At 37.3% G+C, this 26325-nt stretch overlaps 1 protein-coding gene across 4 annotated transcripts in view; it reads left to right on the forward strand.

The window, feature by feature from the left end:
* The window catches only part of MYBPC3 (myosin binding protein C3), a 62627-nt gene extending 36302 nt beyond the window's left edge, over positions 1-26325 (forward strand). For all 4 annotated transcript variants that reach the window (XM_019006951.1, XM_019006952.1, XM_015630614.2 and 1 more), the window contains 12 exons: positions 1276-1380; positions 4514-4702; positions 6661-6795; positions 7996-8163; positions 9415-9503; positions 14282-14477; positions 19049-19188; positions 19910-20069; positions 20622-20758; positions 22782-22968; positions 24565-24607; positions 25092-26325. In XM_019006951.1, the coding sequence (XP_018862496.1) occupies positions 1276-1380; positions 4514-4702; positions 6661-6795; positions 7996-8163; positions 9415-9503; positions 14282-14477; positions 19049-19188; positions 19910-20069; positions 20622-20758; positions 22782-22968; positions 24565-24575 (1517 nt within the window). In that variant the 3' untranslated portion in view covers positions 24576-24607; positions 25092-26325. The remainder of the gene's footprint in view (positions 1-1275; positions 1381-4513; positions 4703-6660; positions 6796-7995; positions 8164-9414; positions 9504-14281; positions 14478-19048; positions 19189-19909; positions 20070-20621; positions 20759-22781; positions 22969-24564; positions 24608-25091) is intronic.

The following is a 26325-nucleotide window of genomic DNA, read 5'->3' on the forward strand; positions in this document are numbered from 1 at the left end:
ATTCTAGAGAAAATAGGGAACCCTGGAGCAAGCCTCATCTTGCAGAACAGAATTACCTTACATTTTTGCAAAACTTGTATTATGTCTGGGAAGAAAAAGGGAGCTGAATAACCAATGATATTTAAAGGAAACCAACCAGCAAAGAAGTATCAAAGAGCAGGATTCCCTTTAGATTAAGTTAACCCATTCTGGTTGTACCTATTGTTGCTATCTGACAGAGCTGTATCACAGAATCACATAATAAATTTGGTTGGAAAAGATTTCTGATCTCATCAAGTTCAACCCCACCATGTCAACTAGATCAGGCACTGACTGCCACATCTAGTCTTTACATTAACACCTCCAGGAATGGTGACTCCATGGGAAGCCCATTCCAAAATCTAATCACCCTTTCTGTGAAGAATTTCTTCCTAATGTCTAACCTAAACCTCCTCTGGTGTAGCTTAAGCCTGTGTCCTCTCATCCTGTTGCTGGTTGCCTGGGAGAAGAGGCCAAAACCCACCTGACTGCACCATCCTTTCAGGGAGTTGTAGAGAGCAATAAGGTTTCCCCTAAGTCTTCTCTTCTCCAGACTAAACAACCCCAGCTCCTTCAGCCACTCCTCAAAGGACCTGTGCTCCAGACCCTTCACCAGGCTCATTGCCCTTCTCTGGACATGCTCCAGCCCCTCAGTGTCCTTCTTGTAATGAGGGGCCCAAAACTGGACACAGCTCTTGGGCTGTGGCCTCACCAGTGCTGAGTACAGGGAGACAATCACTGCCCTGGTCCTGCTGGCCACACTATTGCTGATACAGGCCAGGATGCCATTGGCCTTCTTGGCCACCTGGACACTGCTGGATCATGTTCAGCTGCTGTTAACCAGCACCTCCAGGTTCTTTTCCACTGGACCAACTTCCAGCCACTCTTCCTGCAGCCTGTAGTGCTGGAGGAGGTTCTTGTGGTCAAAGTGCAGCACGCAGCACTTGGTGTTGATGAACCTTATGCCATCGGCCTTGGCCCATGATCCAGCCTGTCCTGGTTCTTCCGCAGGAAGAAGGCAAATCAACACTCTGACCCAACTTGGTATCATCCATGAATTTGTTAATGATAGATTCAATACCCTCATCCAGATAATCAATAAAGATATTAAACAGAACTGGGCCCAACACTGATTCCTGGGGGACTCCACTACATCAATACCACACACACAAAAAAAAAGTGTTAAAAATGTTTAATTTACTTGCATAAAGAAATGTAAACAATAACAACTCTCGTTCACTCTCACACATTCTTCAGATGTTCCCGACCCTCCAGAAGCTCCCACAATCAGCAACATTGGAGAAGATTGCTGTACTGTGCAGTGGCAACCCCCTAAATACGATGGTGGGCAACCAGTACTTGGTAAGAGTCTAAAAACATGAGGTTCCCTGACACTTTGCATATATTTCTTGCTGCTCCTTTGAAATGGTGCAGAAGGATTCTCTGTTTAGGCATAAGGAAGGCTGACCCTCACATGGGAGCTGCTCTGATGCACTGAATCTTCACACCTGCCTGGGTTCTGGCCCTCCAATTTTGAGGAGAGAGTGCCCTCTGCCTGTGCGATTTGAGTCAGAGAAGAATTCAGCAAACAAGTTCCCAAAGCACAAAAAGGTGATATGAAAAATAGCTAAAGCTGACTATTCTCACTGAAGACTGAAAATTTAAGTCAGTATACAGGCCTTTGTGCTCACCTAGGAATATCAAAGCAGATCTGTGGCCACCTCAGTCATCAACTCCAGACTTCTGCAATCTCAGGCACTCTTGCAATACGTGTTTTATAGTGGAAAACTACTTCATAACTCTACTTCATATAAAACAATGGTTCATAAAACAGTTTCAATCATTTTAGTGACCTTAAAATCTGTCCTAAAAACTATAGTGCAAAGTTATCATGTGATGCAGGAAATGAGCAGGCAAATGAGACTATCAAGATTATCACTGACACCGTTTTAAATTCTGCACAGAGCATGGTGAGTTTTAGATAAGAATATCTGTGATCCTCAGAAGAAAAAGAAAATAATGCAGGATCTTGATCAATTTTAGGAGAAAAAAATTGTCTGGGGTCCATATCTAGCAATTTGTTTAATAAAGATCTCTGAAGCCTGAGTTTCTCTGAAATAAAAAAAAAAAACAACACTTTTTTTTAATGTAAGCTATATGGACTCCCATGGGAATGCCAGAGCTAGAAATGTCTAAAATACTCTCAATCCCCTGAATAGTATCTGGAAGAGAGGAGTTTGTATTTATTTTTGGATGTTTGGACTTCATTAATTTCCACATGATCTATCTCATTTAAATCAAAGCAGTTACCCATGCAGGAATGAACAAGGTATTGCTGGGCCAGTGCTTTGTGGTTTCATTTGTTCTGACAAGAAGCAAGCAAGAAGTCAGCAGTTTAAAATATTATGTGCGAAGATATTTACTGGTAGTTGTGTCATTGTTTTGTAGGGTTTTCAGGGTACGTATTTTGAGAAGTTTTTTGCTTTGTTTTCACTGTCAAAGGAAGGATTTTGTTGATGTTCCAAGAAGGACCCTTTGCACTCACTACCTGAGGAGGTTTCTCCAGTTGGCACAGGGCTGCACTGCTGGTAGAGCTCCAATAAAACCCCTGCAGCAGGGGGAGAGGAAAAGCCGAATGCAGCCCTACCCATTCAAACAGAGCTTTAAAAGCAAGTTTAAAAGTCAGGGGGAAAAGGCATATTCGTTCTTATCTGTCTTCATATTGTCACAGATGGCATTGTAGGCAGTCAGATACTGTCTTTATTAGCTATATCCAACAGATAGAAAAAAAGAAATTCACACCCCATCTTCACCTTTCCTGGGGTTTTGTGTGCTTTTTGTATTACTAAAACAGAGCCTTTAACTCTCACACATTTGATGCATTTAGGGAAATAATCTGTTTTACCAAATGTCACCAATACTACTAGTATCTTCATTTTACCTCCTTTCTGCCTGTTTTTTTGGTTTTTTTTATTTAAAATGTCTTCATTTTGACATTTATGTGTTTAACACTGCTTATTTATAACAGCAAAAAGCCCCAGCCACCGAGTTGATGAAACTTCTCTCAGTCTCATAGACCCTGCTGAAGAGAGAAACAAACAGGAACATACCAAAGGAACCATAGGTTCTTTGCTTACAGCACTTAACTCTGAAAGCTACTGAAAACAAGCATGCCAGGAGCACATTGTTATGCATTTAAAGTGATGATACAACCTGTCAGCTTAAAGATACTTCCACTGTTCTTTTCCCAGAGCATTCTGCAGACTCTCATGCTGTTTTTGCCTTTCAGCAGTGACAGGAAAGGTTGCATGGTGTCTGTGCCTACAGCATGCCAGCAAATCAAATGTGCCCGTCATCATGTGTCTCATCCCTGGAGACACCTTAAGTGTGAAACATACTTCCCAGGTATATCAAAGGGACTTGCAAATTTGATAGCCATGACCTTGGTGAGCAGCAGGACTGAATCACTCCTCTGCATGGCTCAATTGTAAGTCATTGCTATGGACTTACGCTATTATAGCTGACCCCTGTTACAGACATCTGCAGCCTGTGGGTAGGAACACACCTATAAAATACATTCAATTACATGGCACGTGTACACGACTATTCAGTGTATTCTCTGATTATTCATTAAAAAATTAATAGCTTTCATAGCAAAGTTTGTTTAGAAGAAGCCTACATGGATCACATCCAGTCACGCTATCTGCAACACAGAGAAGCAGCAGAAATTTAATATAGCTAAATGGAAATAAACAGTTCAGTAGTCCTTTGTATCAAGTCAACTGGAAAATATCTGCCATGTATATTTCCAATGTGATATACAACCATCCTCCGTATTAAGCATCAGGAATCACAGATTCCATTCTCAGATTTGGGAAATGAGAAGTTTATCTTTTATACTGATAATTCAGCCTCACTTAGTCATTCTGGAAAACAGCATGGTAGTGTTGGAAAGGCTATGGGTGTTCTGGAGAAGTGGAGAAGTGCTAAGACATGGATTCCAGGCACACAGATGACACCTTAAATTGTACTACAGATTTGCTCTGCAGTGCTCTCAGCTCTCTTTGTTCTCTGCTATCATACAGGCTCACTTTTCTTCCCAAGGAAATCAGAACAAGAAAAATGGTGAATGGCCATATCTCACTCACTGTAGGGATGAAGAAGCTGAGATCTGCATTGTCTGGGAAGCATTCTGTGTTTCCACAGCTTTGCAAAGAGCACAGAGATCTAGTGTCAGTTTTTTGATAAAATATTAATTTTTAAAAAAGGAATTGTCAAACTGTTCATCCAATTAATTCTTTGTGGGGGATTTAGGATGTTAGTCAAGATTAGTGAATTGAAGCAGAATAGAAGAAGGAAATTAATTTTTTAACTCTATACCACATCTCAGACGTTTCAAGGAAATTTCTCTTTCGTTTAAAAGGATTTTATTTTTTTCCTGTCTGTGAGATAACAATTTCCAGTTCTTTTACATCATAACAGCTGTCCTTTCCAGGCTACATTTTAGAGAGAAAGAAGAAGAAGAGCTATCGATGGATGAGACTGAACTTTGACCTTTTGAAAGAGCTAACCTATGAAGCCAAGAGGATGATTGAAGGAGTCGTTTATGAGATGCGGATTTATGCTGTAAATTCTATTGGCATGTCCCGGCCAAGCCCTGCCTCACAACCCTTCATGCCAATTGGTGAGTTTTGAAACTCCATGGTATTTCTAGGATAAAACCAAGACAGGATAATTTTGACCTCTTCTCTTCAAGCGCTCTTACAGCTGAAAAGAATGTGTCAGGAAAGAGACTATCAACCTTCTCTATATTCTATATTTAATCAACCTTTTCCTTTGTAATGTTCCTCTTCTCTGTCTCTCATTCCTCTTCCTCAAGAGCACAGAGGTTCCAGTTTCATGAAATTGCTGATGAATTTTTAGTTGTTATAATTAGAAGTGTGAGAGTCAAGCTGGATCTGGAAAGGAGGAGAACTAATTGACAGAGATTTCCCTGTCCCTCTCAGCTTCTCCCATTCCCTTATGGGTGCAAATATCACAGTATCCCGTCCAGTGCTCCCTTAATCCCGGCCCTCTCCACAGCCAAAAGGATAGATGATTAAGAAAATATTTGAGGAATGATTTTCTATAAATAATCCTTCCCAACACAGCAGCGCAGTGTCTCCTGCAGTTTCCTGAGCAAGGAGCAAACTAAAGGAGTCCTCAGGAAGCCTGCCTGCTAAGACTTTTAGAGAGAAGACCCACAAAAATACAAATAGCTGGAGATTAAAATGACTAGAGTTTCTAAATCTACAAATAACAGCGAAGGGGAGCAGCCTGCTGACGGAGATAATGTAAAAGCAGATGATGCAGTGAAGGAGTCAGAAGGGAAGGCTGAACTGCAAGAAGGGTCTCTTAATTCTGGATTTCAGACACACAACAGCTGGTCTGCAACAAAAGAGGTCAAACAAGAACCATCCAGTGGAGCTACTGAAAAAAAAGGTCCAAAGTTTTCATGGGATAGGCAGAGTTTTACTTGATTAAGGATAAAGTTCACACTTACTTCTTCAGAGAAGAGGTTTGGGGTTTTGATCGTGTACTGTGTGGTTGTGTATGCTCCCAATTGCATTTGCCTCCCGTGTGCTGTCCGTGCTACCATGTGAATACAAAACTTTTTGAGTTACAGAAATGAAATTAGATGATTTTTTTTTTTTCTTTTACAATAACTTTGGGAACTAAGACTGATTTCAATTCATTTCACAATTTGTGAACCTGTATTTAACTTACCTCGTAAAATCTATTATGTATATTCAGAAGATGTTCAATTTATAATACACATATACACAGATTATGCCAGACATATTTTTCATTGACACAATTGCTCTTATGGTATGTACACTAAATGTTATGGTCCTGCACCTTAAATATTATTTTGAGAAAGTTGTTTTCTGCTTGTTTTTTGGTATCAATTATTTCACAGTGACATTTATGTGTATTTTGGATCCTCTAGTAAGGATTTTTCTTGACTATTTTTAAGTTAGTAGATAATAGTCATGCTGCAGAAGACTGAATTTAGCTAGTGGTCTTTCTGAACTGGGTTTTATATAAAGCCATAACACACCTGTTCTGAAGAGATATGAAAAAGCTGTATCTAAATCAAAATTTTTCATCCCCAAAATATTTTTCTCAAGTATGTCTCTGTTACAAATGCACAAATCAGAAGCAGGGTTTCTGTAACCATTTAGTCATAGCTTTTGGTCATTTTCTTCACTGTGTGAGTGAAGTGAAATTTAGCCGCTGTCAATTTGGTCCTCTAACTATGCAAATTTTGTCCAGTTACAATCAGGGTGTAAGTACAGAATACAAAAGGTACATATTTTCATTTCTAGACTTCTCTGCAGACTTATGATGACAATTTGATTCCCTTCTACAAGTCTTTTATCTTAACCTCTTGTTCCCCTTCCTATTATAGGAATCTTATGCCATTCTTTTATTAAATTATGTAATAGGTGTTACACTTTACAACTGAGCTTCAGGTAGATTTATTTTATTAATATAGACAGTGGTACATAAATCAGCAGTTAATCACTCCTTGTACAGTCTCTGAATTCTCATAGTTGTATTGCTATTTATCAGTATCTACTTGTCTGTGTCTCCTTACAGCTCCTCCAAGTGAACCAACCCACTTCACAGTGGAAGATGTTTCTGACAGCACTGTTTCCTTGAAGTGGAGACCCCCTGAGCGGATTGGAGCTGGGGGATTAGATGGTTACATGGTGGAATACTGCAAAGATGGATGTAAGTAAGCATGAGCACTAGGCAGCAGCAACAGAGCATTTAAAAAACACTCCAGTTGCAATAAGTTCACCTCAATACACTACCAACAACCTAAGCGTGTCCAGCATGATCAAATTTAAACTCTAATCTATGGCTATCATCCTTGCCAACCATCACCATACTCACTACAATGTGACTGTAAAACCATGGAAGTCACATCCATAGTGTCATCTTCACAATCATCAGAAGCTTAAATAAACATAATACAAAAATATTATTGCTGTTCTCTAGTCACTACTATACTTCTGTACTATTCATGAATTACATATCCTTAAAACAAAAAAAATAACTTGCTTGTGATGACATCAGTCAAACTTTAAGTAACCATTACCTTACCTCATTTAATACTTGTACCAGTAATAAAGAGTGTAACAGCACCATATCTACAAAATTCCATGTTCTGTGATGCTAAAATGTAGTACTTATAAAAGTCAAACAACAAATTTACAGTCACTTTAATACTGACATTTTCCCTGACACTAGGCTCAATTGCCAAATAATCTAAACAAGGGGGTTTACAGGGCATAATTTATGCAAAAATAATGTAAAGTCTTTAATGAGAAATCACTACAGAATTACCAGAATCTCTATGTCATTGTCATAGCAGAATGATTTTATCAGTCATATTTCTGTGCTTTATAATAAGGAAGCACTAAGAATTTTGTTCTACTGTGTCAACTGAGAATTAAACAATAAATTCCAACAGTCATGTGCTCTATTACTATATTATATGTGGCTCTCATTGATCTGTTTGGACAGCAACAGAAGGTATATTTACACCAAGAAAAAAAATAAAATGAAGGCTTCCTTTTCATGCTAAAGCTACTTCCAAAATTCTCTCCCTTCCCATGTAGTAAAAATAAAAGTCAGGAAGTCCCACAGCTCTAAGATCTATAAAACAAAATGCCAAAGGAACTACTCAAAGATGATTCTCTTATCCTTAGCTATTTTGTGTAACAAAGTGTAGAGATTGCTTAACTCCATGTGTAAACACATCACCTTGATCCAGAGTTCTTCTTCCAACTTATTTTATTCCCTTGTAAGTGTCGTGTTGTAACTTGAATTCATTTTACCCTAATAGAAATTTACTTTCAATTGTAAAGAAGGCATCAGTTTGGAAAAATAATGTACTATTGCAATATGCAAATACTGTGCTTGTAGCTACAGAATGGATTCCTGCTCTTCCTGGCCTAACTGAGCGCACCTCTGCACTGATTAAAGATCTGGTCACGGGGGACAAACTTTATTTCCGTATCAAGGCAGTGAACCTGGCTGGCGAGAGCGGAGCAGCAACAATAAAAGAGCCCGTCACTGTTCAAGAGATCCTGCGTGAGTATCCATTCATTTCCTTTGGCCAAAATCCTGCCTTTATCTGAGAATAACACAAATCTGCTCTTCCACTTTGATTAGGTGCCCAGAATCTTCTCACTCTGGGAACATCTCTACAGCACCCAGGTCTTATATTTGTAAAGCATAGCTCTAAAATAAAATTCTACTTCTTACTTTCAAAATATGGACATTTCACCTCTTGCAACAGCACTGCCAGCATTTAAGAAACATTTATTTAATATTTACCTCTCTGCTTGAAAAGCTGCTATATTACTGTAAAATGACTCTGTTGTCTATGGCAAGAGATCTATTTACTTCATTGTCACAGATTATTAATTACCACCCTGTGTATCACCCAACAGAGTAGATTAAAATTCATTTGACTGGAGTCCAAAAGACATCAAGAGTTGCTAATAGTGGATTCCTCAACCTTGGCTCACACGAAGTGTCTGCCAGAGTCTCACTGGCAGTAAATCGAGCCAATGTAAATAAAACGAAGTTTTAATGCATCACAATACCAAATGGTCATGAGGACAGATACTCCAATTGTATGTTAAGAAATTCCTTCTGTAAATGACAGGGAAAAGAATAAGGATAAAAGGAGAGCCTAGAAAGCTTTCCAGAGAGGTAGAGGAAAGCAGAGACTAGATGAAAACACACGTAGTAAGGTCCTTTTTTTGTTAATGAAAAGTAAGATGCTACAAAGAGATTCTACTGCATCAATCTCAAAGAAAAAGCAGTAACTGAAGCAAGATAAAGGAATCTGTCAGTTGCTGTGCTTTCTGAGTATGTTCATAAATACCTCCAAGTGGCTGTTCACAAGGTGCTGCAGTATCAATATAGCAATAGATAATCATAATCTATAATCACTCTTACTCCAACACATCCCTAGTCCCACCCTTTCTACTGAACTGAACAATTTCTCCAAAGAAAAAAGGCAATATAGAAGACTCACATCCAACAGAAATCATCCAAATTTGGCATTTCAGATGCAACACATTTTCATAAATGCTGCTGTCACTGAAAACATGCTCAGATGTAAATATGTAACTGAGACTTCATATTAACTTTTTATCCAGTAGATAAATACATTTGAAACTACTGAGAGACTGAGCTACTACTCCCTAAAAGCATAAACAGTGTTTCCACAATTTTCTTATACTTCCAATTATCTATTGCCTTATTTTTGCTATAAATAATGTTGCATATTATCAAAAGTTTTGTATTTAGTGTACTAATGTTTAACTGCAGAGCGTCCCAAATTCTGGCTGCCCCGCCACCTCAGACAGACTCTGGTGAAGAAAGTGGGTGAAACAATCAATATTGTGATCCCTTTTCAGGTATGTATCAGCTTCTATTTTGTCATGGTTATTTATGATTACTTACATAAAGTAGTTTCCCTAATGCAAGTTCCCACTGCTTCACTTCAGCAGAATTAAGTAAGTATGGCTGATGATTCATTAACCCCACTCAAGCATTTGAGAAGGGGAGCGAATCGCTCTTTTTTTTCAGTCATATTTTTTTTTACAGCCAGAGTTTCTTCCTTAATCCCACCTTTTGTGGAAGAAGAAAAAAGTAGTGTAAGTGCAAGCCCATTCTTGCTTCCTGAGCACAGGAGGCACCAAAGAGAGAAGTAGACAAAAGTCAAAGAATCTAATTATTCCTCTGGAACCAAGGTCTATGATGTCACTGGGCAACTTCTTTGGCAAAAGGATGTGTGTTAATTTCTGAAAGGTTGTCTGCAAAAATCAGAGTTTGCACATGAACAGTTGGCCCTGGTATGCAGACCCTGAGTGTGTGTACAACGACCCGCTTGGGCAGCACTGTGCATGAGCTGGGGGCATAAAAAAAGAGCATGGTGAGGATTACAAGGGTGCATGAGTAGGTAACTCAACTTCATTGAGGCATGCCCAAAGTTGCTAAAATATACACAAAGACTGACCTGACCAGTCATCTTGGCATTTTCTAGAGCTGTACAGACAACTATCTGACCATTCCTAAAACCCCACTTGCCTTTTTTCAGATGCAAGACTATAATATCAATAAAGTGCAAGAATTAGTGTGTAAGGAAATGGTTTTTTAAGGGAGAAATAGCAAAAGAAATTGTAAATTACAGACTCTAGCTCAGACACAGATAGCCTCAGTAATAACAGATATATAACTTAATCAACTCCTCAGGTAAATTTCAAGACACTGAAATTTCTCTACAGTCCAGGATTGACATTTATAGAAAGGTAATTCTATTATTAATAAAGAGCTTTGGAATTCTCATATAAAAGATGCTGAAGATATGCAAAATATTTTTTTCCACAAGGGAGATAAATATGCACACAACACCTGTATTCTTTCTTTTTGAGCAGCACCAGCAGGGAAAAAAAAATACGTAAACTGAAAGGTACAGGTCTTTTTGCCCTATGGTTACTGGATCACATAAAGTGTTTTCACAAAGATATATCTGATTAGTACACAACTGCAGGCCCATGAATAGATAACTTTCTTGAATTGCATGCGTGAATTATTTCAGTATAATCATAAGGCTATTTTTCTTCTTTCACATTTTTTATCTCCAAAATTGTCAAAATGACTTTTTACTGATGTCTAGCCACACACAAAATTCAAGATTTGTACATCTGCTATTTCTGAGTTATGTAATTATTAAAAAAATCACTAAAATAAACAGATACTTTTCCTGCTTTGATGTCCAAGTTGAAGAAAAAATGCACAAATTTGACAAGCTGTCCCATAAACAGGGGAATAAAGTTTAGCACTTTAGAGATTTGTGTCTTATGTTCCCTTGTGCTGATTTTGACTTGGCAGAGTTAATCTTCTTCATGGAGGCTAGTATGGAATCATACTTTGAATTAGTGCTGGAAAGAGACTGATAATTTCGTAACTATTACAAAATACATAGTATCAATTATGAATTGGTAATTGATAATCAAATTATTGATAATAAACCCCAACACCCCCATATCACCACTTTGCCAGCACATCCAGCCCCCTCCTCTGCTGAGAGCAGCCTCACTGCCATATGCCCAGAGATTTGCCAGTTCTTTGCCCTCCTCCCCTAACTGACCTGTCCTCAGTTCCCTGGCCAGGCTAAGTGCATGCAGCAACTAATCCAGAGCTTCACTTAATCCTGCCTCATCATTCAGCTGTTGCCAAACAAAATAGTTAAAAGACCCAGCTTTCCCTGATTTATCCTCAGTGGGGACACTAACTGAGGTTTTGGCATTTCCCCCCGTCATCAATTTTTCACAGAGCTGTACTAAGTTAATCTTAGAGATTTTGAGTGCTCTGTCATATTTGGCCCAATTGAACCAACTGATTGAATAGTTATGTGAGTAGCTGACTGACAGATAATGTGCTGGTATAAGCTCTTGTCTCCTAAATGGTAAGGCTAGCAGAAAATGCTAAAATCGATCCATCGACACCACTTTTTACTCTGAGAACAAAGCCAAAAGACTTAAATTCAAGACATATTTTTTTGAGTGAATTAAATTTGTCATAGTGTTGAATTGCAGTTTTCACAGTATTAAGAATTGTTGCAATAGCTATTTAGAATATGTAATAGTGATGAGCTTTCAAAAGAAGCAAATAAAAAATAACTTCTCCCTTTACATTGTGAGAACTTTTAAGTCAGTGGCCATTTCTACTGCAGAAGAAGACTCTAAGTAGATTCAGTATCTAGTGAAAGTGGAAGTCAGTGTCTTTTACTATTTGCAGTCTCTGCACAACCTTTCCAGTGATCTCTGTGGTCACTACAGTGAAATTCTGTGAAATCCATTGTCAAGGTATCCTGGGTTTAATGCTACTGGCAGATCTATTTAAATCTTTGGATCAAAACGTCCTGAAAAGAAAGTAAAACATTGTCCCTACATTTTTTTCTGTTGAGTGCATTAAGCAGGTGGAACATTCTGGTGAAAGAAAGAGAATAAACATATTCTTGCTTCAAAATTAACTACATGGCATGTGATTGGAGGGGTATTATGTGCTATTAGTGGATAAAATTCACAGTAGTACTGAGCAGTCTTTTTGTCCATCATATATGTGTGAATATAAATACCCAAGAGCATTTAAATTCATTCTTCCCTGGCTGTGAACTGTCTGAAGTTTCTCTGATGCTATTTAGCCACTCTGTCACTCACTGTTCTCTCTCAGATTATCTATTACACATTGCAGAAATCCAATCCTCTGACATATGTATTAGGAACATGCTTTCTGTCTGTTTATGCTTTTCACAGTCTATAAATATAAGAGTATATGAAAACCAACACTTTGAACACTTGCAATCTTTCACTGGCAGTCACAGCACCTCAAAAAAGGAGGAGCTGTGAGTGAACATATCTGATCAACCACACTAGAACACCAGCAGAAGCAATCTTGTAATCACCCTGAAAAACTGCCAAGTATTTGCCTTGACAAAGTACAAATTTAAATAAATGCCCATAGAACTATATTATCTAGGCAGATAATTTTTATTTCAAAAGTATTCCCTAGCCAAATTTTTCAAGGAGGGTGTTCATATCATTCCAAAATACATGCATATGTGGGAAGTAAAACAGAGTCAGTTCTTAGCATGTTCACCAATAAGACACAGATATGGAAAATAAAATGCAAAACAACCCAAACCCTTTAACTTGTTCCAGAATTTCTACTATACATTCCAGCTGAAGAGAGGAAGCCATTTCTTGCTCTGATAGGTTTTTGTGAGTTCTATGAAATGAGACCAGGGTACAGGTACACTAGAACAGGACAAAACTATCTTCTATCTATTATTTCTGAGCTGCAGGCCTGAGGTGCTCTTAACTATGCTCCCTGGCAGGAAGCTGCAAGAAAATAATTTACCAGAAAGAGAAAATTTAAGATCCAAAACCATTGTTCATTCAATGTGTATATCAGCCCTGATGTAAAATAAACCAAAAAATACTTGATGAGTTAAAGAGCATCAATGAATGAATAGCAATTTCTAGGTGTTTTAGACATATTTTAAGTATAATTTTGGACAGAACTTGGCCTGACTCTTATAAAAGGTGAAGTTTTTTCCTAATACCACTAAAAAAAAAATGATGGTACACAGAGCTTCTGAGCAAATACCAGACAAACCTGGAATAAAGGTGTATCAATGCACAAAGATTCATTATTAGTCTGTCTTTCTTAAGGCACCAAAACCGAGTCTGAGTATGTTAACCACCATCTGTAGGCTAAGGGAAGAGATACAGTCTTTCAGAGTATGTTCCAGATACCCAGTGGATTGAGGAACCTTCCAGATCTGTTTTCTCTGCTGTTTACTGGAGGCAGTGTCCCAGTTCCAGCGCCTTAGGCTTCAGTTCCAGGGCAGCCTGAGCAGAGCTGACTGCCGGCTCGCAAGGTCCCGCTTTCCCTCCCCACCCATTTGAACTACTCCAGGCCTGTGCTGCACTGTTTCACCTTGGTAATCTGGCAGAAACCTAAAAAACCCCACTGAGTTATTTTCTGTTGGATTAACAATTAATACAGTTAATAAATATGTTATGGCCATTTTCTGTTTTCTTAGGACTCTGTGTTTGGAGTTGAACTGTGGAAGTAGCGCTCCAATAACTTTTGAAGAACTAAATAGTACTTACCATTTTTCCTGGAAATGGCTGGATGAGAGTGATGCACACCACTGACATCTCACTGATTCCACAATGCCATCTTCCATGGATGTAGCAACACTGACTGCTTAGGTTGACAGACACCAAAACAATTTTGCAGTGCAGAAAGAATTATACAGTAAATTTCACATCCCAAGACTGCAAGATGACAATAATTTTTCAAAAGATCTTAAAAATGCCTGGGGACAGAGCATCAAGCGTTTTAAGAAAGGGAGAAGAAGGAGAGGAGGGCTAAAAAAGTCCTCAGGTGTGTAAGGGTTCTGCTAATAACAATCAGAACAAGTCAGATGGCTTCACTGATGCCTGGGAAAGAGAACCAGAGCAGCACAAGTATAGTGTTTCTGGATTTGTTCTCAATATCATTTCAGTCTCTAAATAAATGGCATCCACAGAGCATGGTGCCACTAAACCACAAAGATGGTAGCAAATATTTGTGTGAAATAAACATAAATTGTAAGGTAATGTGGTTTTTTTCTCTTTAGGGTAAACCAAGACCCAAAATCACTTGGCTGAAAGATGGTCAAACTCTAGATTCCAAAGATGTGGGAATTCGGAACAGCAGCACGGACACAATCCTTTTCATCAGAAAGGCAGAGCTTCATCACTCAGGAGCATATGAAGTCACTCTTCAGATAGAAAACATGTCTGATAAAGTTTCGATTACAATACAAATCATAGGTAAGACCCTGACAACATCAGAATTGAGCAGATCATGCAAATAGCGGCCAGATTGAGGGAGCCCAAAGATCCACCTACTTCAGAAAATCCCTTCTCTTTCAATGATTGCTTGCAGGTGGTAAGACAAAGGTCAGAGCAGGGCTAGCATGTGACCTTCTTTCCCTACTACATTTTCCCACCTTGAAATTATCTGTGTCCTAGAGACCTTCAGAGGGTGAGGGATATTCTTTGTGGTCCATAGTTCTTTAGAGCTCTGATCTTTTACTTGCCTAATTTTATCCAGTCTGTATTTTCATCCAAGTCTTGTTTGAGGATCCAAACATCTTTTTATAAGGAATTCCATTTTAAGTACATGTACCTCTTTGTTTTGATTTGAGTCTGTCTCCTGACAATCTCATTTAACATCCATACAGTTTTGTATCAGAAAAAAACCCATGAATAATCATTCAGCTTTTCCATGTTACTCATGATTTTATAGCCTTCAGTCACACTCGTGTCAGCTAACTTTCTCAAGTTTTACTCTCCTCATTTTGAGTATTTTCAAACAGATGCCATTCCATACCTTTGATCATCCTTATCAATCTCCTTTCTATCACTTTGAGGGAGATAGAATTTGAGAGTTCTGGTGTTCTTAGGCATAGCTATATTGTACTCAAGGAAAGAAATATGAGTCTTGGAATGGATGCACTCCTACATGGGTTTTTTCATTAGATAAGGATAGGGAATATAAAATCATTGCTGTAATATACCTCTACAGTTCCAAAATTTAGAAAGCACAGTCCTGTAAATTTGGAAAATTCACATTTAATGCTTTACTCTATAGAGAGTGTCTAGTTAAGATGTGTATAAGAGACAGGTCCTGTAAATTTGGAAAATTCACATTTAATGCTTTACTCTATAGAGAGTGTCTAGTTAGTCTGAGGCTTATTCTCTATTATACAATTTCCAGTCTAGTTTCTAATGTCATTTTAAAGGAATGCATTGCCAAAGTTTCCACAACTTCTGCTGGGATTATATGAGAGATATTCTGAGATCTTGCCTATTCCAATTTCATTAATGTTCAGACAGAGCTTTTCTATTTCTTCTCATTACTACTCTTTTTAACATTCTTGATAACTGTTTTTATTTCTCTTTCTCCACACTTTCACACTGTTATCCCAAATTTCCTCCAGTGTATCAATACATTTTTAGAATATGTATCTTGGCTCAACTCCTAATGTTTTGGAATTAAAAATGCTGACTTTGCTCTGCTTAAAGTTTTATTAATTAAATTGGCAGAATGGGTATGCAATGGTGCCAACAGCAAAAAAGAATGGCATAAAAATTGGAGCAAATATGTCTTAATACCAGCAGCTGCTTCTGCTCAAGAGGATGGCTGCAGTTCTGCAAGAGCAAAATAAGTAAATGGCAGCTAAAACAAAAGTAATAACAAGAGTGCTCAGAGAGGCTGTGGATGCCCCATCCCTGGTGGTGCTCAAGGCCAGGCTGGATGGGGCTCTGAGCAATCTGGTCTGCTGGAAGGTGTCCCTGCCTGTGGCAGGGGGTTGGAACTGAAAGATCTCTGAGGTCACTTCCAACCTGAGCCATTCTGACTCTATGACACAGGTAAAGGGGAGTCTAAATTATCTACACTCTAAATTACCTTCCTAAAACTGGTTAGTGATTCTTGATTCTGACTATTGCTCTTAGGCCATAGCACCAAGTATCTTCTGCCTATTGTTTGATACTGTAGAAAGTCATAAAAACACATCTACCATAGTCAGAGAGTTATATCATCCAGAAAAAGAATGACTGAAAAAAACAACTAATCTTATCACACAGGTTAGAGTTGAAGGAAAGGCATTAATTTTGTACTTCTTGGCCAGTTTGGTCAAACAAATGGGAATATGTATATTTCTTTTGATTCATGACTGAGAAAGGGCTTGTAACATATGCAGATACTTCTGCAATCAGGGTACCTAATCTGATTCTTGATTCTGTTATTTTGTCATCAGAACCTACCTCTTTTCAATTCTTTCAACTGCGCTTTTGGTTCCCCAGATTTTATATTCTCTTGGCAGGACAGAAATATGGGTGATTCAGACACTCTTTCTACCCTCCTAGTGCCACTTCAGGTGCTGTAGAACAGCAGGCTGAGAAGTCAGCCTGGCTTTCAGAAGCACAACAAGACAATCAGTGATGTTTTGAGGCGTCTTTTCATCAGCTAACTTCCCTTGGCAAAAGTCTCCTTGATGAAGAAGTAATGCTTGTGACTTCAGCCCCTATCTTTTTTTTGGGGTAAGCCAAAAGCTCTGCTGCTGTGATGAGTCAGGTCAGCTCCAAACAAGAGGAAACAACTCTGTTACTGCCATCACCTTCCCTTATTGCCAAAACAGTTGCTGCCATTTACTCTATAGATAAAATGATATGCACTTTTTCTATGGGAATACATTGTATTAATAAATACAAGTATTTATTAAAGACTTTTAGAAAGTTCTTAGATAATGAAAATATCTCCAGTCTCTGGAGAATACAGTTCTCTCAACTTCTTTCACCCTCTACATGAATCAATAAATTATGTCTTTCATCAAGACTTCTACTGACGAAAGCAAACCTCAGTTCTATACTTGTTTTTTTTTTAACTGGAATTAATTCTGTTTCTCATTATGAAATCTTTGAAAATATAAATTATAATTTACCTTTGAAAGATAATTCACACTTTATATCTTCTTCCCATTGTATAAATTTCATTAGTTTGCAAAACTCCTCAGCTGAGCTTGTGCTGAGGGTAACACACAATACTTCCTGAGAATATAAATCCCCACTCTGACACAGTGCCCTACAGAGGAAAATAATTTGGGTCTGAAGCATCACTGAGTTTAACTTTTCCCATCCTCTATTCACAAGCTAGAGATGTACTGGTTATTACTGAGAAAGAAATACTTCACCATTGTACAAACAAATTTTGAATAGACATTCTTGCAGACTGCATTATGCCATTGGACCATAAAAACTGAGAATATAAAACCCATGTAGCAAATTTATCCCTCTCTTCCTTTTTTAAAGTTGTTCTTCACACACCTGCAGACAGGTATGTAGTATGAAAAATTCTTCTCTTAAATCAGACTGGATCAATTTCTGTAAAATGAAGATACATGTTGAACAGAACAACTAGGTTGTTTTTATTTTAAGTTGTGATTCAAGTCAACAACAAATGCATTTCCACATCGCCATAAGCAATGTCGTTCATTTGACAACATATTGCCATTCCCTACTTCAGAAACAGAGAAGAAAATGTAAGAAGGCTTTACCTGGTTGGTGGCTGTTGAGAAACAGAGAAGATGGCAGGTTTTTCTCTGAAATGTTAGTGTGAGATAGGCAGAAAGAGGATGATAAATGGAATGAGAGCCATGCATTCCATATCCCTTATCACACATCATACGATGTTCTAGTTGGCACCACTTTGAAGGAGGACAGTAGGGGTCAAACCTAATTATAAAGCTGTTTTCAATTCCAAAGTTTGTCAGTGAAAAGAGAATTATCACATTATGCTTGGATGCAGAAAGCCACAGTTCCCCTAATAACAAAGACTGATTTATTACTGGTTTGCATATTCTTCCTTAAGGAATTAAATTACAATCCCCCTATAATTACATTCCTCTGTACTTTGCTCATCTCAAACCTACATCCATCAGATATTTACCATTTTCTTGATTTTTCCAGCTTAGCTACAAAATGGGGAGAGACAGTTTTCTTTCAGCTGTCTAGAATGATCTTGAACTATTTTTCACTCAATAACAAGATCAACTACCCAGCTGTCCCCAGCAGACCCCATAACAGGGTGCAACAATATAACATCAAAAGGTGAACCCAAATTAAAAAAGACAGAAGTGTTATTAAATAAGTCTAATCTAAATCTTACAGCATTTGACTAAACAACATGGTATAAATATGAATGATCCTCAAAAAGAAAAAAAAGAAAATTTCATACTATGTTGTTTTTCTCTATATTTCCATGTATCTTAAAAAGGACACATATTTCTCTACCTCTTCAAGAGTTTGTTCTTTTTCTAGTTATTAGAGAAAAATCACCCAGTGGGCAAGCTAACAAGCACTGAGCCAAGGGGGAAAAGGTGTGTTCCCAAATGGCTGGCCTTCCTCAGCTGGAAGGCATGCACCCCATTGCCCTGGTTGTTATAGCAATGTAGATAAATGGCCAAGAAATTGCACTAAGTAATAAAACTGCAGTTAAAGAGTTAATAACATCCATACAAACAACACAAACTTCTTATCACATTTTAAAGAATAGTTTGTCTGGTTCCCATGTTACTAATTCTAGTGTGTTGTCTATTTCTCAGTGGAATTCAGGCCTCTCAGAAGAGTATTAAGAGGGTATTTGAAAATTTCCCAACTTTCTTATTTACTGTTTTAACTTCACATAAATGAAGTGTGTTGCTATGGAATGTTAGGCATTGCTATCAATATTCAATATTGCTATCAATATTCTATTTTTTTTTCCCTGCAAGGGGAAATGACAAAGCTCCTGGATCTTGAACTGAAAGCTAAGGTGTTTTCTTTTGTCTCCTCTGCAGACAAGCCTGGGCCTCCTCAGAATATAAAGCTTGTGGATGTTTGGGGATTTAATGCAGCCCTGGAGTGGACACCTCCCCAGGATGATGGCAATGCTCAGATCTTGGGCTACACAGTTCAGAAAGCTGACAAAAAAACAATGGTAAGAACTTGTGCTGGGTCCGTGGCTTTGTATGGAGTTAAACCAGCACGTGCTCTGGGAACACAGAGACTTGACAGAAATGACTGAATTCAGGACACTCATTTGTGTGTCCAAGATGTCCTATGGCACCTCAGAGACAATTAAACATTGAAAAACAGAATCTAAAGAACCTCCAAAAGGTGAAAGATTAAACTAAATGTAGTAGAAAATGGAAGAGAGACCAAGCTTGTTCTATCTCTGGTGGTGACTTCATAGACAGCTCTCCTTAGATGGTGGAATTATAATTTCTATTTGGAATTATATTTTTCATAAATGCAGCAAAAATATTGAAGGGGAGGGAAGAAGAGTTAGACTTGAAGTGAGACACTCGGCATACCAGGGTGTGTACTGGGAGAGGCATGTATGCCAGCCAGACTGGAAAATATCTTTCTCAGGGAAGACCCCATTAAGTAGTCACATTCTGAGTGTGCATCTTGTACCAGATTCCCCAGATATGAGTATGGCTAAAATATGGTAGAGAGTTGTGGGGTTTTTTTCTCAAAATGGAAGTATTCATACATCTATCACACACACAGAATATAAATGTAAGAAAAAAGATCAGCTGATCGTCACAGGAAGCAACATAATACTCATTTCACAGGTTAGTTTTCTCTCCATACCAAAAGTAGCACCATGTCTGACCTCTCATAACATCTTTCTAAACAGTACAGTCTTGTTACAGGAATGGTACACTGTTTTTGATCACTATCGTCGCACAAACTGTATAGTGTCAGACCTGATTATGGGAAATGAGTATTTTTTTCGAATCTTCAGTGAAAATTTATGTGGATTGAGTGAAACTGCTGCAACCACCAAAAATCCTGCCTATATCCAAAAAACAGGTAACATATTCTTCAAAACAAAGATCACAAAAGCCACTAAGTACCAGAAGTAATACACTGGCAAATGGAAAATACAGTTTTACTAGCTGCATCTCAAAAGATATTTTCATTATTTAGTAACTAGCACTTAAAAAGAATTCTAGCATCAAGAGCCCTTATCTAGGCAGATCTCCTGTACTAATATAAATATCAGTTAAAAAATATTTAATCACACAGTCTTCTCAAACTACATTAAGTAAATAATACAACTGGGGGATTACATTTATATTTTGGGGTTAAAAGTTGAAGATGTCTCTGATGAAGACTTTCCCTGCACACATATGGCTAACATATTTTTAACAGAAGCTGAAAACACAAAATTGCCAGGACCTTTTACCTTAACAAACACATTAAACATGAGATGTGCTTTAGAATGAAATGTATTTAAAGACTTTTTATATCACAAAGCTTTGAAGCTTCTTAAAATCATACAGACAAAATAAATGACAGATTGTACACAAATCAGCAGAACTGACAACACGGTTCTTACTATTTTGTCTCTTTGAATTGCAGGCACCACTTATAAACCCCCTTGCTACAAAGAACACGATTTCTCTGAAGCTCCTAAATTCACCCACCCTCTGGTGAACCGCTCTGTGATTGCAGGGTACAACACCACACTCAGCTGTGCTGTCAGAGGAATCCCCAAGGTACACATCACTGCTCTCACTGAGATTGCTGCTGTTCTGCAAAACTAGCTAGAATGAGTTTGGTCTTGTGTGAAGTCTTTTTTTGTGGGTTTGTTGTTGGTTCGGTTTTTTTAATCTCGCAGGAATATTTTCTCATTCTAAATAAATTTATAAAGGTTCCATCAAAGAGTACATAAAGATGTACTATTCTTTTTAATCAGGAACAAGCAGTAAAAGCTGTATCAGCTAGGAGCTAAATTTAGACTTCTCAGAAAAGGGAAATAAGATTTTTGTCTGCAGTGTAGTAATTTAGCATATGACATAATCTTGTAATGAATTTAAATTAGTACAATCCCTTCGTATCTGGCTGCTTATTTTCAGCTTCTTTCACTACCTCATACCTGTACAAGGATCTGATTTCTACAGAGCAAAACACGTAACAATCACTCAGAGTCCAAATTTTTAAAAAAAAATCATTTGTTGCAGTTTATTGGATGAAGAAGGAGCTCCAGACAAAACTCAAAAGTAAAAAGGAAGCATATCCATGTAAACAGCTTCAAAAAAACAATATTAGAGAATAAACACCAGCAACTGTAGGCAAAATCCATCTTCCAGTAGCTGCCTCAGCTTAGAAATGACGGTGTAATTGACAATATTCCCCCTTGATTCACTCACATTTTTGTGCATCTGCATCCACTTCATTCTGTTTCCATGGTTTTAAGAAGATTCTTAAAAAACCTTCTCGATTTTACAGCTGTTATTGTACAGTAATGGCAGGGCTTGGAATGCAGGCATGCTTGCTTCTCCTTCACATTAGCCTGAAGGATCCAATCAGTCCTCAGCCTTCAGTACACCTAATACTCTTAAAGCAGCTTTTCCAGATATGTTTTTTGTAGTTCCATTGCCCAAATTGAAAAATATTTCATTACCTGCAGCAATACTCTGCAAAAGCTCCTGTTACCTTACATGGATGAAAGTTTCCAGTTCTTAATAACTGTAGATTGTCAAGCACACCTCAGGCAGAGACGGTACTCATACCTTGCCAGTAATGAAGTATAATAAGAGACATACCCAGAAAGATAAAGAGGCTATAGAGAAACAAGGAAAAAATGTTAAGGCAGGAAAAATTCCAGCAGAGATCTGTCAAGAAAATTAAGCAAGTGGCAGGTGGGATGTTCTGGACTGATATACCACAGGTCAAAGACAAAAGTGATTGATTCAGTAGATTTGAATGCACTCTGTAAAAACAGTGCAGTAGTTTTGGGGCTTATGAATGAAGAAACTGAAGACATTAATTCTGAAAGAAAAACAGATAAATGTAAAGCTTGGTCTTCTGTTCTTTAAAGACTGTTTCTTCACTGTATGTACTAATGAGCTTGAAATAAACAAAAACAGTTTGTTTCAGATCAGATTTTTCATTTTTAAACTTTCATTTATAAAAATTAAAAGCATATTTTCAGGTACTGGAAACAAAACATAAAAGCTTGAACTGGTACAGAAGCAACCACTTCATTCAATATTGGAAGCCAATAAAAACCTTCTTTTTAAATTCCTGAGGTTTCTAAAGATACGCTAGAGGGTTTGGAAAATCCTTTCCTGGACCAAACGTTGGCATCCTAGTTTGGTCACCCAGCATCTGTGGACTTCTATGATACTTCTGCTCTTATAATCTGAGACATTTAATTCCCCTTCTGTAAGATACTTGCAACATTCAAATACATTTTAATGAGCACAACTAAATAACACGTAAATATATGAATTTGTAAACAGTTACTAGGGGTTGGGGTTTTTTAAAATTGCAATAAAACAGGGCACAAATCTACATTTTCTATATGCTATTTGTGAGTTAACAGAAATACTGAACTTTTGAATTATTTCATGACTTTGTACTTAATGAGAAGTTCCTTGAAAAATTATTAACATTGCTTTGTAAATAGATCTCATAATACTATTTAGCCTTCGTGGCTATATTTGGCTGCAAGATCAGGTGTAAACCTTCCATTCTCTACCATCTGTTTTAATGATCTCCTTTTTTGTTCTTCAGCCCAAGATATTCTGGTTCAAAAACAAAATGGATCTCTCTGGGGATGCCAAGTACCGCATGTTCAGTAAGCAGGGGGTGTTGACCCTGGAGATCCGAAAACCCACTCCCTTTGACGGTGGCATTTACACCTGTAAAGCTGTCAATGAGTGTGGTGAAGCTGAAATAGAGTGCAGACTGGATGTCAGAGGTAATCAGATGAATCCTATGGATAACCCTAACCCTGCAATTGTGAGAAACAGAACTCACTCTTTGAAATTTTTAGAAGTTTAGTAATGGACAAAAGGGGCAATATCCAGCACCGGGGTGTTTGGCAATATGCCAAAAACACACCTTAGCTTAAAACAATATTCTTATATACTGTTGCATTACATGAGTCACATGCATATTCATATGAATTTATACATTATTCAAACATTCTTGTGAGTTTAGATGTTTCAGGAATTCTTTTATTTGGTTTTCACCTTTGACTTGTCTGCATGCCATCCTGTAGATTAAATCAATATATTTTATTTCTTCTTATGGTTCAATCCTGTTGATTTTACACTCCCTGGTAATGAAGAGTCAGTCTTCTCTTGGTGCTCTGGTTTTTGTCACCGTTATTTTATTATTCAGATAAGATAGTCCACAATTGTGAGAATGTTATTTTACATTTAGTTACATGAGTAAAGTTACATGAATAAAGCATTTTAACATTGCATAGTCTCTATTTTAATATTATGCTAAGGCCTAAGATATAATATATATTTATCATGCTACTATTTATATAAACTTTATAATGCATACATAAATGACAGATTATACTATACCAAAAAGCAATTAAAAGGGAATTATAAATGATACTATATAAAAATCTTTGTGATTAATAGTAACATACAAAAGTTGACACATAAACATGAAAGCAAATACTATATTGTCATTTATAACAGCAATGAAGACAGGCTAATGGGTAGTCAAAAGAAAACAAAATCATAGTTCCCCTTTATCTAACCCTGACTTTTTGGGTGGTATATAAAAAACAAGATTGTTTTTCATTCTGAAGCACTATGATAGAATTAGGTTACTTGCAAGGTAATACAGGTCTGATGGTGTACAATTACTGCACTTCTGACTTTCTATTTCTAGAGCAGACACCTGCAGTGGAAGGGAGGTCTATCTACAGCCACTACTTTGAGGATAACTTCATTAGACTTTGCACTTATTCCATAACTGAAAGTTTTAAATCGAGTTATTGGCTATTAGACTTATGTAAAAGGTAGTGCACGCTACATGACAAACATTTTTGGAACACTAAAAAATTACTTTGTTTGTCAAAAGGACCAGGAACAAAAGTCACATATTTATAACACAATAAAAATTATTAAATATTCAATATTTTTTGTAAAGCTGCCATTAAAGTATCTATATATCAATACAAATGTATGTAGCATTATTTTAAGTGCTCAAACCCAGCAAAAGCTGCAAAAGTGACCTACATAACAGTAATTGATGGAAATCCATTTTCAGCACAGCAAGTCTGAAGGTATTTCTTCACAGCACTGAGTTGAATATTTGACTCAGTGCTAAATCAGGAATGTGCATACAGTACACCTTGCAGTGCTGGGTCCCTCAGGGCTCAAAGATTAATTTTATCATCATCTGAAGCTTGCTTTGGGAACATTAAATATGCTTAGAATCATCAGATACTATAAAGCGTCCATATTTCACCTTCTGTACCAAGTCTCAATTTAAAATTAGCATTCTTTAATGTCTGATAATATCTCAAACTTTTTTTTTCATTCTCCAGCACCTCAATAAAACTCTGAATCTCAGCTGATCTGCAAGTCAAGGTAAGAATAAAAATAATTCAGCTGGATAAAGGGGCAATGGCTGTTTGGTCAGATACATGAATTCATTAGATACATTAACATTCATTAGATATTCATGGTAGAGACTTTTTTGAATGTTTATAATGTTGGTGGGGGTATGTGTGTTTGTTTTGATTTCTGTTTGTTTTTTCAGTAGTCAGTATTTCATGGGTCTCCACCTGTAATACACTCTGCCAATGTAAAAATCTGTAAGAATAACAGAATAACTTTGTTGTCATTTTTTCTTAATTCACCCACAAGCATTCCCTCTAAGAGACTGTTATTTATTAAAGCAGGGTGAACTAATATTAATAATCTTGCTTCAACAAAGATTAAACATTTAAATAAACATTTAAATGCATCTAGAAGTGTAATGTACATTTTAGTCTTTAAAAGAATGCAGTAGTACAATAGCAATCAGTTAATGCATTTGACAATAAATCCTTCTCCCCATTCTCTGTCTCAGCATTAGAATGGAACTTGAAAAGAAGAAAAGTGAAGAAATTAATGAAACATAATTTCTGCTCATTTAGGAGTCCTGCTCATCTTAGAAGTCACTTAATACACATGTACAAGGAGGCAGCAGTGTCTTGTGAGGTCCTGAGTACTCGGTGTGTTTTCAGATATTATTTCCTCTTTTCATGTATCTGTTGTAGCTAGATTGCCTTTGTCTCTACATGAAGAAATTGAAAGAAATCAAGATAAAACTTTTCCCCCATTACATACATAAAATAGGCATTAAAAATAGTAAAATTATGCAAAAATGAAAAAATCCTAGTCCTTTCCTAATGTCTGAAACAAACATAAATCCCCCAGTTCTACAGTCCACTCCATTTTCTTTTTGCAGAACTCTGAGATTTTTCTTGAGGAAAAAGTAGCTCAGAATAATGGATTAAGATATTATTTACATTATATAATCATTATACTCATCTCTGTACAACAGAATAACATTTCAGAGTAATTTTCATTCCTACTGTTTTTACTGTCAGTGAGTGCTTGAAATACCCACTGCTGTGCTCTCGAGCAGAACTGTGTCCAAAACACAGCATTTGGGAACCACTGGCTATAGCTACCCTTCTGCTTTTTATAGAAAATAATTCCTTTGATAATTACTCACTACTTGTTTTCTAGCTTTTAAAAAGTCACCAGCATAGAATTCCAGTTATTAGATGTTTTTTGCTACCAGTCAGAGACATCACACAAATCTACATGGATAATTTTGCACATCAGATGAAACAGTGAAAATTCCAGCAAGGAGGACTATTTGCACGTAAATAAAAAACTTTAAAGTAGAAGCTTGGAATGAATGTAATAAACTCACTGTCATAACTCTTCCTGAAGGTTTGTGAACGGCTATGAGTGATATGTAAGCATTTTGCAGATGATTTTATCTAAACAAGTAACACAATAGCATTTCTAGCTTCTCACCTCCAAGTCTGAAGAGTATTTGGGGTAGTTTTTTTCCAGATCTGCAGTAGTTTCTGGCTGGGAAGTATTTTTTAATGATCACAGTACAGGAGACAGCAGGAAGATGATATAAATCCAGGCAGCATTGCTTTTTGGAAGAATCCACACAAAGGAACTGAAGTAATACGCCTCCCCTGCCTCCAACTTGGGATGGCAAAGCATGTCTGACACAGAGTGTTAGTTGTATTAAACAAGCAAATGCATCTTCATAATAAAAACACTGATGGTCATGA

Source organism: Parus major, chromosome 5 (genome assembly GCF_001522545.3).
Source record: "Parus major isolate Abel chromosome 5, Parus_major1.1, whole genome shotgun sequence".
Classification (NCBI taxonomy): Eukaryota; Metazoa; Chordata; class Aves; order Passeriformes; family Paridae; genus Parus; species Parus major.